The sequence below is a fragment of the Danio rerio genome, chromosome 3 (assembly GCF_049306965.1).
Source record: "Danio rerio strain Tuebingen ecotype United States chromosome 3, GRCz12tu, whole genome shotgun sequence".
In the NCBI taxonomy this organism is placed as follows: domain Eukaryota; kingdom Metazoa; phylum Chordata; class Actinopteri; order Cypriniformes; family Danionidae; genus Danio; species Danio rerio.
This window is the reverse complement of record NC_133178.1, coordinates 62,377,501-62,392,907: the sequence shown is the minus strand read 5'-3', so window position 1 is coordinate 62,392,907 and position 15,407 is coordinate 62,377,501. Positions and strand designations below refer to the sequence as shown.

Sequence of the window (15,407 nt, the reverse complement as noted above, 5' to 3'; positions counted from 1 at the left end):
AATAATACAAAATCATATCAGGCCAATAAAACATGATGTCTAATTAATTTCTGATTCAGTATTTCTGCATCATGTAGTTTTAATCAGCCTTACAGAATCAGAAATCATGTACATCTGTGAACAATGCCAAATAAGCCTGATCATGTGATTAACTGAGCTTTTTATTAAACTGCCTGTGTTTTTAGTTCATTTTAGTTCATTATAAAAGGCTTCTTCATCACAGTAATTCATCTTTCAATTATTTTCTTTTTCTCTTCATTTATTGACGTGTAATTAATTATTTAACATGTATTAATTATTCTGCAAGACACTGACAGGCATTATTGATGGCTAATTCATAAATATAGATTATCCAGCAGATCACTAAACATAACTTACACTTAATTTAACACACTGTAAAAATAACAAATTTTACAGAAAATATCTTAAATGTCTCTCAACTTTCCTTACTAATCTGCAATTCCCTCTCTGATCCCTCCACTAACTACGTAAAAAAAAAAAAAAAAAAAAAATATATATATATATATATATATATATATATATATATATATATATATATTTATATATATATATATATATATATATACACACATATATACACACACATATATATATACACACATATATATACACATATATACACACATATATATACACACATATATATACACATGTATATACACACATATACACATATATACACACATATATATACACATATATACACACATATATATACACACATATATATACACATGTATATACACACATATACACATATATACACACATATATATACACGCATATATACACATATATACACACATATATATACACACATATATATACACATATATACACACACATATATACACACATATATATACACACATATATATACACACACATATATACACACATATATATACACACATATATATACACATATATACACACATATATACACACATATATACACACATATATATACACACATATATACACACATATATACACACATATATATACACATATATACACACATATATACACACATATATATACACATATATACACATATATACACACATATATATATACACATATATACACACATATATATACACACACACACACACACATATATATATATATATATATATATATATATATATATATATATATATATATATATATAATTACTAATGTTTTGCTTTCTTTACAGACCTGAAACTTGCCTATAGCACTTATTCATTTTTGCTCAGTTCTTTAAATTGCTTCCTTGTCCTCATTTGTAAGTTGCTTTGAATAAAAGTGTCTGCTAAATGACTGTAAATGTAAATGTAATTTGACATTATATTCAACACTTACTAAAATGACAAACAGTCTCTCTAAATGAACAGTTTGACTTTCTCTTTAGGTACTTCATCATTAAAGACAAATTACTGACATTTTAGTTTTTATACAGGGAAATATTATTTAGTATTATTTATACAGTATTTTTCCTGTTATTTTAAATTATATTCAAAAATCCATAAAAATTACAAACAATATCTGTAAATGAACAGCTTGACTGTTATTTTATGTACTATATAATTAATGACAAATTACAGCAATTTTCCTGGTTTAAAAAAAAAAATGCTGTATTATTTACACAGTTCCAGTTTTTTTAAGTATATTTTAAATAACGTAAAATTAAATTAATAAATTGTAATTACTTGCTCTGTAAAAAAAAAAAAAAAAAATACAAATTCATAAAAAAGCTGGAGCTGCCAAACAAAAATCGTAAAATTACGTTAAAATTTCTTTTTTTAATTTCAAGAGTTCAGTTAGCTGAGGATTGATTAAAAGCAAGTATGGCATGCTGTCCCGGGGGAGAACCCTGAGCTCAAAAGGTCTTTGAGCCCTGGGCTCCCTCCTGTTTGCAGGGCGAGAGGGGAGCCTTGAGCTCAGATAGATCTCGACAACTCCCCCCTTGATAAAAGCTGATGACTAAAATTAATGCTATGAAGAGATATGCTGCAGGATGAGTTTGACTGTAGTGCTAAACTTAGATTGATCAATTCACTTGTATTTGGAATGATGGAGGAAACCGGAGGACCCGGGGAAAACCCACACGAGCTTGGGAAGAACATGCAAACTACGCACATAAACGACCACCGGCCTGTTAAAGGACTAGAACCCGTGACATTCTTGCTGTGAGGCGACAGTGCTAACCACTGGGCCACTGTGCCGTCCTATGGAGGGAAGGTGAAGAGGAAGGGGGGATTCTCAAATCGAAGAGTGGAAAACCCCTGGCTCTTTATAGTGGGTTAGGAATGGCCTGATTGGTGGATCATACATGCTAATGCAGAACCAGCCGTGTTTAATCATAATCACATGATCCTCTCGAAATTAGTTTATGAATAAACTTCACTTATTGATGGTGTTCTATCGAAATAATCTAAAAAAAAAACTGTAAAATAATAGTTTCATTTTGTAAAACACTTATTGTGTAACTTTATTGAATGAATTTGATCATAATAATCTAGGAAAAGCCTGTAAAATAACTGTGTTTCTGTAAACATTTCAATGAAAATAAATGTATTTATTATTTTTTGCACTTTATTTCAACAATGAAATTTTTACAGTTTTTGTTTGGCGTCTGTAGCTGACAGTCATGTGACCTTTTTTTTAACGATTCTTTTTTTACAGTGCAGATAATGTTCATTTAACCACTGTTTTTCTCTTGTTTGATATTTTGTACGATTTAACAAAGACATTTAATAAAACACTGACATCTAATATTATTAGTCAATCATATAATCAATGATTCATTCTGACTCAATCTTGCTGATTCTGCCAATATAATAAGCCGACAGCAAACAGAAATATTAAGAGGATAAAAACACTGATAATATAATGAAAAAGCTGTTTTTCTCCCTCAATGTGCTTCATTAGATTTAATGCTGAACTGTTGAATCCAGAAATTTCTCTGCTGAAAGTGAAAATCTGAAAGAAAATCTAATTCACTTCACATGTCGATGTTTGAGTGTTTGTTTACCATGTTTACTGCTCATATGAGGGAAGCAAATAAAATGAACAATGTAATAAGTAACTTAAGTTAAAATAAATTCATAGTAAAGCAGAGTAAAGTGTAAAAGTCCAGTAATAATCCTAAAGTCGTGAAGTAAACACAGTATTTTTCCTCCTGGGGGAAATGATGAAGCAGAGCAGACCTTCATCACTGATAGATCTGTTTTAATGAATCTACATCAGACATACAGTCAAACAGATGAAACTGATGTTAATAAAGCGAGACTGAACACCAGACTTCATGATGATCTGAGCAGAAAACAAGTGTGGACAGCAGTCCGGCTTTCAGACAGCTCTCAGATCAGTTGTACACTCAGGAGAGAGCTGAACAACATCTGCACTGTAGAGCGGGACTTCCTCACAGCTCATCCAGAAACGGTGTGTTTTCCAGATATCCACAACTCGACATGCTCTTCTGGCCTTCAACAAACCTCCTCGCAGCCTGGAGAAAACACACAGAGAGAAACTGATGATAGAGTTCACACCTCATCTCTTATTCCCAACAAACAGCAGACAGAAACCAGCAAAAACATTCAAGATTCAGAAGTGGACATGGAGAAACCTTCATCTGAACACCTCCATCAGTCTGACTGATCCTGATTCAAATCAAACTTCACTCAGGTTTAAAGGAATCATCCAGAATAATCTGCTAAATGTGAATATTTTAAACACATGAATGTTTAATGAGCCCCTATTATAAAGGGTCATATTTTAGTTTTGGGGGTCTCTTACAACAGTCTGATATGCAGGCAAGGTCAAAAACACTTTAATTGTTTATAATATGCATTTATTTGTTCCCAAACTCCTCCTTAGCACAATGCTAATCTACGCTGATTAGATTGATGACAGTCTGTAGCGACTGGTCAACAGAGTTCAGCGCGAGACAGAAAGACCACCCCCTGTCCTCAGCATTTTGGTATGATCTGTGAAACCCCCAGGTCGCCATCACTGCTATAGGATCTGATCACAGAGGCCAGAAACATGTTTGATAGTACAGTTACTAACACCACAATACACAGTACCCGATTCTCAACAGTGTTATTCAGACACCTCAACCCTGAACCTATCCCCCCTGGTCTCCCGGATTTTCATGGGAAAATGTTGGCAGGTGTGTGTTTGTGAGCCCAATGCAGGAGTGCATCAAAGCAATGCAGTTAAACAGCAGCATATCGCTCTATTCTTAACCATCAGCAAAAACAGTGACACACATTCAGTATTAATCCACACAGTGGCGAAAGCTGAACTATTTTGAAACTTGACCGACACAAGTGTGTAGGAACAGCTGACGGTGGACATAGAGCAACCACAATCTGCAGTAGATCACGAGCTCACAAACGCATTTAACAAAGCGGCAATCTTTGCGTATTGAATGTTTACTGTAAAGTTCCCATCAAGCTCTGCAAAGTCCCTTATGGTCTTTCCTGATCCTTTCTTTAACAAACGGCAGACGAATGCCCCCTTGTACGAGTGTAGATCGCTGAAGCACTCGTTCTTTCGGTTTTTGGTCTTTCATCAGGCACTGATACAGTGTCAGTAATATGGGTTTGCCTTCAGATCGGGAACTACTACATGGTGTCTAAAGACACTTTGAGAATTGCTAGATGACCAATCACCCTGAAGACTAAACCCGAGGTCACACTGAGCTTTTCTCCCCATAGACTTCCATTCATATGCACGCAAATGCCTCAGACCAAAAACACAAGCTCGTGCAACAAGTTTTGCAGTTCGCTACAGTGCAAAGTTCAAGCTCGATGAACTCTGACCTGTGAACTTGCATCAAGTGACTGCGTGAGACCAATCGAGGATCAAAACCCCAATCACTCCGAGAAGCAAAGGAGGGCCGGGGACGCCCCCTGCAGATGAATGCAGTGCATCACACACAGTCCAGCAGTTTCTCCTCTCTGCAGATGTAAAGCGCAAGCGATTCCAGCATGGGGCGCACTGCCACCCAGATTACAACCTTGGTGCACTTCACCACAGATTTAGAGGATGCCAGAGTACAGATTCCTTTCTCTCGCACCTGCAGCCTCTTCCTGTAGGTTTGTGAAAGGTAAAAGCCATTCTCTTATGTTCAGCTCTTCCTCAGGACACGCTGCTGAAGCTGCCTGGTTAGCACTGCCCAGCCCGTCATAGTGGCTCATCCGGACAGTCAGACCCAGCTATGCGATGCAATTAACCTCCATATCTCTATAACAGGGATGGCCAACCCTGTTCCTGGAGAGCCACCTTCCTGCAGAGTTCAGTTGCTGCCCATATCAAACACACCTGCCTGTAATTATCACGTGGTGTTCAGGTCCGAATTAATTGGTTCAGGTGTGTTTGATATCGGTAGCAACTGAAATCTGCAGGAGGGTGGCCCTCCAGGAACAGGGTTGGCGACCCCTGCTCCATAACCTGGGGCCCTATCACACACCCAGCACAGTGTGGTGCAAGGCGTGGCGCATCAGTCTTTTGGTAGTTTCAGCTTGGCACAAGAGTGGTTTTGAGGCGTTGCGCTACGCTGTTTAAATAGCAAATGCATTAGCGATCATTTGTGCGCCCATAGGCGTTGTGGTCTAAAAAGGGAGGCGTTCTGAGGCGGACCGCTGGCGCGTTGCTATTTTGAGAATCTATAATAGCTTTTCATTAGACCAAAACTAACCCGGTCTAAACTCCAGCGCAGAGTTGCGCCTCGCTTACACACTGCTTAATACACACAAAAGAGCAATAGGCAAATATCTTTACATATGAAAAATGTAAATATTAAGGATATATATAGGATATAATAAGAATAGATATAGAATATAAATATAAAGGATTAAAATATTACAAAACATATTATTTTCTAGCCTACATAAATATGAAAAATCACTGCTTTATGTCTTCTTCATCTCGGGAGGCTTTTTCTGTTCATTCATAACAATTTGCTTTTGTATAATGTTATTATTATTAGCAGTATTATTTATTATATCCATATTTATATTTGTTTTACTAAAAACAAGCTTAGATTTGCCCACCTGTCAGGTTTTAGGCCATATGGGGCACAGCATGTGTTTTAGGATATAACTCAGGTTTTTGAGCACATTTTGTTATTATTGTTCATTTATTCGTTTGCTGGAAATTAGAACTGAATTTAGAAATAGTTTTGAAACGAAAATTTGCGCTTAACAAACAAAATTATTTATTTATAGGCTAATTGATGTCTGTGCGTAAAGGTTTCCCTATCCAAGAGCAAAAGTGAAAGTGATCCATTATCTCTCATTCTCACGCAGTAGATGCTCTGTTTAACTGTTTTCTGTTAATAAACTGTTAACTGTTTGCTTGTGAAATGCTCAGTTTTTCCACTTAGACTTACTTTACGTCCTGTAAATAGTGAATGCGCTTATGGCGTGACGCAGCTGGCTCTTAAAGGGAATGGGAGATGAGACTCTAATTGGTTTATTCTTAAAACACACCTATAACTCATTAAGAAAATAAACTCAACCCCTTTAGATCATGCGCCACGGCGCAAGGCAGATTTCCCGTCCTTAAATTAGCAAAAACGCGTCCTGACACGCCCTGAAAGTGTTTGCGCCCTGCGTTTTGCGCATGGACTGTCAAAATAGAGCCCCTGGATGTTTACCCCAATAATGACTTTAATCAAAGCAGGCTTTATCAGGCATATTAGAATGACACTGAAACTGAAGTCAGGCTTTTTTTCCCCAAAGACTCATATTAAAACTCCTGTGTTGAATTCTGATTTTGAGCGGCGCAGTAGGCCTTCTCCTGTTTACACCTCTATTTATTTAGCATCATCCACTTGTGACTGAACTGATGATAACTGGTCCTGTTGGACTGGGATTCAAATTTTTCCACTGTGAAAAGATCAGTTCAGCATTAGAAAGATCCAGCAAAAGCTGATCTGTCCTGACTCAAGTGTCTTACTTTGAGGACGTCGCTGGAGGTCACCGAGTCGATGCTTTGTGTCACAGTCTGTGGTGAACTGTAGACGCCGCTGTTTAAAAGCTGAACCCCCAGCTCTTCCAGCAGCACGTCTGAACTTTCCAGAGACATCAGATAATCTGCCTTCAGCTGATTTCTGAAACACAACACACCACATCAGATCTCTCACACACACAGCAGCACTGAGCTTGACCACAGGGTTTTTCTCTACTGTAGTAAATCGTATTAATCAGCTCTAAAACTCCTCCAGGACTGCATTATGGTGATTCTGGGAGCTGGTGTTTCATTGACTCACTTTGCTCTGGTAAGGTCATCAGTGGTCAGTTTTCCCTCCGCCACAGCAGTCACCTGAGCCACAGCTGAACTGATGACCTGCAGACACACACAGAACAATCACACACTCGCTGAACACTGTGTTTCTGTCAAATGCAGACAAAGAGAGAGATGTTTCAGATAATGCTTCAGCAGAATTAATTGGCTGAAACAGGAATAGTAATTAACAAATGCCTGTCATAAATAAAACTAGTAAAAACAAAAACTATTAAACAAAATTAAACAAATGTGCATCAGTTAAACTAAATTATCTGTGACAATAAAATAATCAGTTAACCCAAAAATGAATATTTACTCACTATTTACCTCAAGTAAATCCAAACCTTTAGCAGTTTCTTTCTTTTGTTAAACATAAAAGATGATATTTCGAAGAATGCTGAAAACTAACTGGACGACAGCTACAGGTTTTCAACATTCTTCAAAATATCTTCTTTATTGTTCTTAATATTTAATCTTCTTTAATAAACAGAAGAAAGAAACTCAAACAGGTGGAAACACTGTAGAGTAAATGATGTCAGAATGTTAGTATCTTGGTGAACTCTCTCTTTAACACGAGCGTCAGGTCTGTTGAACTCTCACCTCTCGGGTCGAGTCTGCTTGAGAGATGATGTAGAGCCCGAAGAGCCCCGAGTCTGAGTAAGTAGTGCTGAAAGCTGTGGCCTGTGAGGAAGAACAATCACAAACAGCTCAACTGTAGTGAGACGGAAACAAGACGAACAAAAATAAAGTGAAAACAGAGAGAAGCTGATGAAAATGTAGATATTTTTCAATATTTGAAGACAAGAATGAAGATGGCTGAAAGGAACAATTTGGGAAAAGATCCAGTCAGGTGAACATTTGAGCTGAAATGTAGACTATGTAGATCCACCTGACTGGATGTGAGCCAATTTTGCCTGCAAGTTCGTCAGTCATTTTGCCAGAGCACACTGAGGTTGATCTACTTTTACTCTCACCGTCTTTTAGGTTTTTCCATAATACGCTAATAGCTAATAGAAAACGGAGAAATCTGAAAACGGGGGCAGGGCTGCAGACATTCGCCTCTCTGATTGGGGCTTTTCCTCAATATTATGTTGCCTACACACAGTTCAGTCTTGCATCCTTTCTTTGTAAGTTCGGACTTTGCACGTTTGATATGGAAAACAGACTCCCGAGGACATGTCGGGTAAATCTTCAAAGGGAACAGCATACTTTATAACCTCATTGACATCACCCTGGCTACTATAATAAAATGAAAACATGATATGAGGAACTGTCCATTTTCATTTTGATATTAGCAACTTAACAGACAGCAGAAATGCTGAGGCGTTGTGTAGCTGCATATTTAGGCCATATGAGCGTCATCTTCACTGTGTCAGGGTTCTGCCACTTTGGTCTTGTAAATTCTTGTTTTGGTGACAAAGTCCGGACACTAGCTCTGTCTTGTCCTGTTCTGTTGTGCTCGGCTCAAGTTTTCTTGGGTAGAGCACTTGTTTTGTCATTGTGTGTGTGTCTCTGGGTGTACGTCATCGTAGGTGCGTGCAGACCGTGTGCGCTCTCGCTTGATGCGCTGTTTTATTCTCAGCGTCTCCATCTTGATGGTTTGGTTTTGGTTGGCGCTGAGATGAAACATGCGCGTTGTATATGTGTGAGCGCACGGTTAGGTGTTTTCATCTATTGTGTGCTCGTGTCTTGTGTCTGTTGTCAAAGCACGTAACTCTGCGTTTACATTGTGGTCGCGTGCTTTTGTTGTGTGCTTCAGTGTTGTGTTTGTCTTATCATCTGAACACGCGGTGAATGAGTTCTCTTATTGGCTGCGTGTTCTAGCGTGTTTACTCTGCACTTGGGTCCTAGCTCCTTTTTCTCCAACCTCAACCGTGACACACTGTGTGCATATTTATAGGAAAACAGAGCCTATAACATTACTGCCTCCCTCCATAATCATTGAAAATACAAAACATGCCCTTTCTTTTGCTGAATATAAGTTTTAATAATCAATAATGGCCATTATTGCGTCAGCTAATCAGATCGCTGTATGCAAATACACCAGCAAGACAGTGGCCTACTGCTGATTGAATTTCATTGGCTGACGCTGCTATGACAATAGCTTCAGCCCCAACTTCAGACACGCCTTCAGTCAAGCGCTGACGCTGAAGCCTCGTGTGAATGGGGCGTAAGGGTTGACAAGCACTCACGTCAAATGGCTGAGCGGTTGCCTTGGCGATGCCCTGGCTGAGTTTGCTGCTGATGTTGGATCCTCTCTTGACATGTGGTCCAGCTCCCAGAATCCTCTGCAGCACACTGAAGGCGTTGGCCTCAGCTGAGCCCGTCACAGCTCCTTCACAAGCCAGCAGAGCGTGAACCAGAGATCCAGTGCCCTGAACCCGCAGCTCACCTGTTCACACGCACACATATTGTCAGTCAGACAAGCACATTGTTTAAATGGCCTTTAAGCACATTAGGAAACAAGAATCCTCCTTACTGTGACGCACAAAAACTATGTTGATGCAAATGCCTGTTATTATCAGTAATGATTCTCATTATACTTCATATTACTGTTATACATGAAATATTGTTATATAGTACTAAAAACTATAGAATACACAAGACATACCACTTATATAGTTTAGAATGAGGAAAAGTATAAAGCTCAATATGGTGAATGAAGCCCTGCATTCTAGTACAGGAGCCAATCAGCGATCAATACAGACTGACGATTTTCCAGCGGAGAGGCTCAGATTATACTTATGTTTTTACGATAGTTTCTGCAGTTGTTATGCACCTGTTAGGATCAGCAAATGCAAATGGGAAATCTCTTCTTTTAAATAAAACAACTACACTTAAAAAAAATGTTCTCTGGTTTTGTAATCTGTATGAAACGAACACGAGGTACACCCCATCCCATCAAATATCACATGATAGCGACTACAGTACACAAATACTTTCAAACTTGTAAACAAAGAGAGGAGTGTTATTTTGGAAGGAGATTGGCCATCAAAACAATCGGATGAAGCATTATTCAGAGGATGGTGTTGTAATCTCATTCCCTTCAAGTGCATATGCACATAAGCTTGGGCAAACTGAAAAAAATGCTGATTTTGTTTGATTGAAATGTTAAGAAACAAAACTTTAGAGAGAGATGATGTTTAGAGACGTTTCAGTTCCGTTAATATGCAAAACTGCCAACCGATCACAGCAGTGGGTGTTTAATTTGAAGTCTACATTTGACAACGCCCATTCAAACCAAATGTTCTCATGAGGGTCAAACCAAATAAAAAAATAGTCAATAGCTTTAAAAAAATGTATGTGTGAAAATCATGACTAGGGCCAGACGGAATCTGTGGCGTTTTTTGCTATTTCTTTGGGGAATTTTGGTAAAAATCTGGATTTCTGTCGAATTATTTTGGGAGTATCAAAACTAAAACCTTAATATATTAAATAAAAAGTAATACCTTTTAAACTTTTATTTAATGTCTAAATGCAAATCCAATTAAATTCACTTTATTTGGTAAACAAAGCAAGTCTCTCATATAATATCTCTACTAAAAGACAAGAGAATTTTACTTTACAAACTGCATTGCACATAAATTAGATACATTTTTAAATTTGCCAAAAAAATTACTGTAATTAATTTAAAAACTGAATAAATTTAGATTTACACACATTTACTCAAGTAAATGAACAGAATTAATGATGGCCTAAATCCGTGTTGATTCTGTGTTGCCTACTCATAACCCATTTTCTAAAAGTAATAAAATAGATATGCCCATGGTATAAACATAATTAAATAATTTACTATTTGAATATTTGTTCATAATAACATAAAATATAATATAATGTAATACCAAAATGTTGTTTTAACACTGAAAATGTTCGATACTTTATTTATGCATAATATCATATATTGGGTGAAATATGACCCAGAGATGTCCCCGAAATGTTTTTTTTTATTATAAAAGTTATTCGTTGGTGTCAATGGTTTTAAAATGTTGTTGTTATTTAATTTTGGTAAAACTTTTTTGCCACATCTCTTTACTTTAAAGCGGGGCTATTGTGAAAAAAACACCTTTATAAGGGGTTTGAACAAAGTTATGTGACAACAGTGTGTGAATATAACCAGCTACTAATGGTGAAAAAAAACATTATTAATTGTATTTTTTATAATCACATTTTATAAAAACTGTCTGCAGAAACACTTTGACATTCTCTCTTTGTGAGGAAGAACGCCCCACCCATAGATGACCATCTCTTTTAGAGACTTATTAATGACTTATTTTACATCTTGTAAAAAGGGACATAATAGGAAAAACCAATATATCTATGGTGAGATGTATGTAATGCATAGCATTACACAAAACATGCTTTTATTTTATACAGAAAACTTTGGAAAATATTAGTAAACATCGGAGAAGGGTTATTTAAAATCACTGATTTACATTTACATTTTCTGCAATTACATTTTATATTTTGTTTGAATTACTGTAGATGTTTAATTAGTGTGATGGAGTGTGTCTGCACTCACCGCCGCGGTACACAGCTTTGGCTCCTGGTGCTCCGGCTCCTTTATGAGAACCGAAGAATCGCTCACCGACCGTCTTCAGAGCCGCATGACTGACCCCTTCAACAGCAAACATTCACTCACTGACTGACTTAGGTCCCGTTTACACTAATGCATTTTAGTTTGAAAATGCATAAGTTTTGCTACAGTTAGGCCATCCGTCCACACTACGCCGGAGTTTTTGAAAACTTTCAAAAGCGGAGCGTTTTGGAAATGCTGGATAGGCTGTTTTCATTCTGAAACACTGCTGCTCCGTCTCAGCGTGGATGGGGTAAACAGAGACATCTGAAAACGGAGGCGGGGCTGCTGAGATTCGCTACCTGATTGGGGCTTTTGTGTCATTGCGTATCCTTTCCTTATTTGTCAAGCCCCTATCACATGACTATAACACATAGCTTTAACGCTACCGGAAGACAGCAGACCAGCCTTCACTGTAAACAACAACATGGACACAGAAATGGGAGTGTTGTTTGCACTATTGTCTATTTTATGCACCATTGTGCAGTTATTCATTTGTTACGTTTAGTAACAACTCGACCTCGTCGTCTGTGCACAAAAATACCTCGCTTGCATTCTTCGCCATCGAGTTCATTGTTCAACCGGCGTTTGTTGACTAATAATAACCAAATGCAGAGCGAGACACATGCTTTCTGTTTATACTAGAACGCACATGTCCGGAGTGCGCGAATGGTCACGTGATAAACGTTTTTGGTGGCGTAGTGTGGACGGAGATATGTTCAGAAACGCTAGGTGAAATGCTAGTGTGGACGCGGCTCATTTTTGATCTAAAACACCCGTTTAAAACTAAAACGCACTAGTGTAAACAGGGCCTTACTCTTTATTATCTTTGTCATTATATCCTGCTTCAGTTTCTTTCTTCAGTTGAACACAAAACAAGAAAATATGAACAATTCTGGAAACCTGTAACCACTGACCTCCATAGTTTTATAATATCTTTCTTGGTGTTTAACAGAAGTAAGAAACTCATAAAGGCTTTGAAACCATTTAGGGGTTGAATAAACAGTAGTAAATATTGATTTAAGGGTGAACTATCCCTTTAAGCTGAACTATAACGATAAGCAAAAAGTGTATAAATCCTAAATTGTTGCTATTTACTGAGTTAATTTCCTGAAATAAGCTTATTTAAAAGAAATGAACACTTTATGCAGAAAAATTACTTACCTAATCCAACGAGAGCCATTCTTGCACTGGTGTAATTATTGTCAAAGAACTGCTGAAGCTGCAGATTCAGAGCAGAAAGGCAGTGTTAGTATACACTGGTACTCATTTCAGTAGGGGAACAGTACAGAAAGCTGTTCGCCTCTTACATGATCAACACTGATCTTCCCCAGCATGATGTCTGGACAGTAGAGCGAGTTGGACAAGGCGTTTTTATAAGCAGCTTCATGCAGCTTCTCCAGGACACCTGAGCGGAGAAAACAGCTGTTCAGTATCACTTAATCAACTTTCTACATTAATTTAGGAGTAAACCATGTACTGCACCTATCTGTGGGCTCTGTTCAGCCAAGGCTTTGTCGATCTTGACCCTCGGGGTGAGATCTGCCAACTCCCAGGGTCTGAAGTCAGGAGCAGTAGTCACATCCACAAGGTATTCGATCACACCGTCACTGCACACAAAAACACACACAAGAGTAATTTTTAAATATAATCTACAGGACAGACTGTCTACATCAGGGATGTCCACATTCAGTCCTGGAGGGCCGGTGTCCTGCTGACTTTAGCTCCAACTTGCTTCAACACACCTGCCTGGAAGTTTCTAGTATACCTACTAAGAGATTGATTAGCTTGTTCAGGTGTGTTTGATTAGGGTTGGAGCTAAACTCTCCTGGACACTGGCCCTCTTTGACTGAATGTGGACACCCCTGGTCTACATGCTCATTCTGCTACTGATATTCACTATGTTTGCTATACAAGGTACTTTCAGGACCTTTTAAGTAAATTTCGGGTCCAATAACTTCAAATTCAAAGACTTGATGTAAGAACACATGATAAGTAAGTGCAAGGTAACGTTGTATTACTTCAAAAGATACCATATTGCTGTTTTTAGAGCATTTCTGCCCATATGACAGATCTGATATTTAATTTGTTGTATTTCTGTTTTAAATAAAACTGAAAAATATTCAGTAAATCCTACACTGTTTTTTAAAAATGATCTGGTATTCCCTTTTAAAAGATAATATTGTAAAAACTCAGGCCACTGTAACACTTTAAGAAGTGTTCATTAAAACTGATGAAACCTTCATAATCATGAATCATCTTGAACATGAATGTGATTTCATGCATGCTCATCACAACTGTAATTATGCGTCATTCGCTCAGTTTTGTCATTTTATATGCAAATTTTGTTGAGATGTCCTTGTTATGATAACTTGCCACTTAACTTAGTGTCTTTCAGTGTTGGGCAAGCTACTTGAAAAATGTAGTGAGCTAAGCTATTAGCTACTCTAGTTAAAAGGTAGCTTAACTACCCTCTGGAAAATGTAGCAAGCTAAGCTATAAGCTAGCTTAGCAACAAATAATCCTGGTGACCAAAGGGCCGTAAACAATCATTACAATGAATATGCATTTAAAAACACCAGTACATAATTTCTGCCACAAGAGGGTGTGTGTTCACAACAAACAAACATGCATTTTGATGACTGTATGACTGAGTGTGGAATCATGGGAGTTGTCATCTTCATTACGTCCTAAAGGGACTCAACTTTCAATTGTATGTCATATAAGTTTCATCTGGACAGTGTCTATCTCCTAAAGTGGTTTGAGCAATCAGATCATATTTATATCAGTTTCTAATGCGTTTCAGAGAGCATTACACCTGTCGTTTTCACCATCAGATTGTGATGATGTCATAAATAAAACAAATAAATAAAATTGTGGTTGAGTAAGTTCAGCAATCTCAGTAAATTCTTTTATCATGGATGACGCCTGTTCCTTGATAAGAGGGCAGAGCTTGGCGTCAGAGAAGAAAAGTAAGAGCTAGAAGGAAAGAGAGAGAGAAGGAAGTGATAGAGGGCCTCTGGCAGTCATGGAAGACTCACGCTGCGATTTGTTGTTTTAACAAAGTTTTGGTTTCTCCGATGCTGTTCGTTTGAGTTTTACTCATCATGCTTTCATCAGCCAGCATTGTTTAAACCCTGCCGAGATGTCAAGAAGCGGATAAATATGTGAGCAAAGCAAAGAATCTACTGCACTTCAGCGCGTCATATCTGATCTAGAGTTGTCACAATACTGAAATTCGGTAACAATTGATCCAGAAAATTTTAGACCATCCATTTCCCGGAAACATTTGAGCACTGTTAAGCGCGTTCTTAAACAGCGTGGATTTGCCATTGTGTTCACGTGCTCAACAGAAATGGCTGTGGTTGGCCATCAGTTCACCGAACTCACCGCTGTTTACTGAGTGTAAACACAGATACAGGGACACTGGAGTGTTTTAAAGCCACGCTTCATCAGCGGATCGCTCGTATGTCAGCTTATAGACAAACCAGCTGATCGACGTTACATTAAAACACTCCAGTGTCCG

General features: G+C 37.8%; 1 protein-coding gene across 1 annotated transcript in view; it reads right to left on the bottom strand.

Moving 5' to 3' along the window:
* Positions 1-3,223: 3,223 nt before the first annotated feature.
* uqcrc2a (ubiquinol-cytochrome c reductase core protein 2a) overlaps positions 3,224-15,407 on the bottom strand; it is a 17,389-nt gene continuing 5,205 nt past the window's right edge. The window contains 9 exon segments of the mRNA NM_001002657.2: positions 3,224-3,517; positions 6,979-7,132; positions 7,292-7,368; positions 7,909-7,989; positions 9,501-9,700; positions 11,828-11,923; positions 13,046-13,103; positions 13,192-13,289; positions 13,367-13,491. Coding sequence (NP_001002657.2) covers positions 3,434-3,517; positions 6,979-7,132; positions 7,292-7,368; positions 7,909-7,989; positions 9,501-9,700; positions 11,828-11,923; positions 13,046-13,103; positions 13,192-13,289; positions 13,367-13,491 — 973 coding nt within the window. The 3' untranslated portion in view covers positions 3,224-3,433.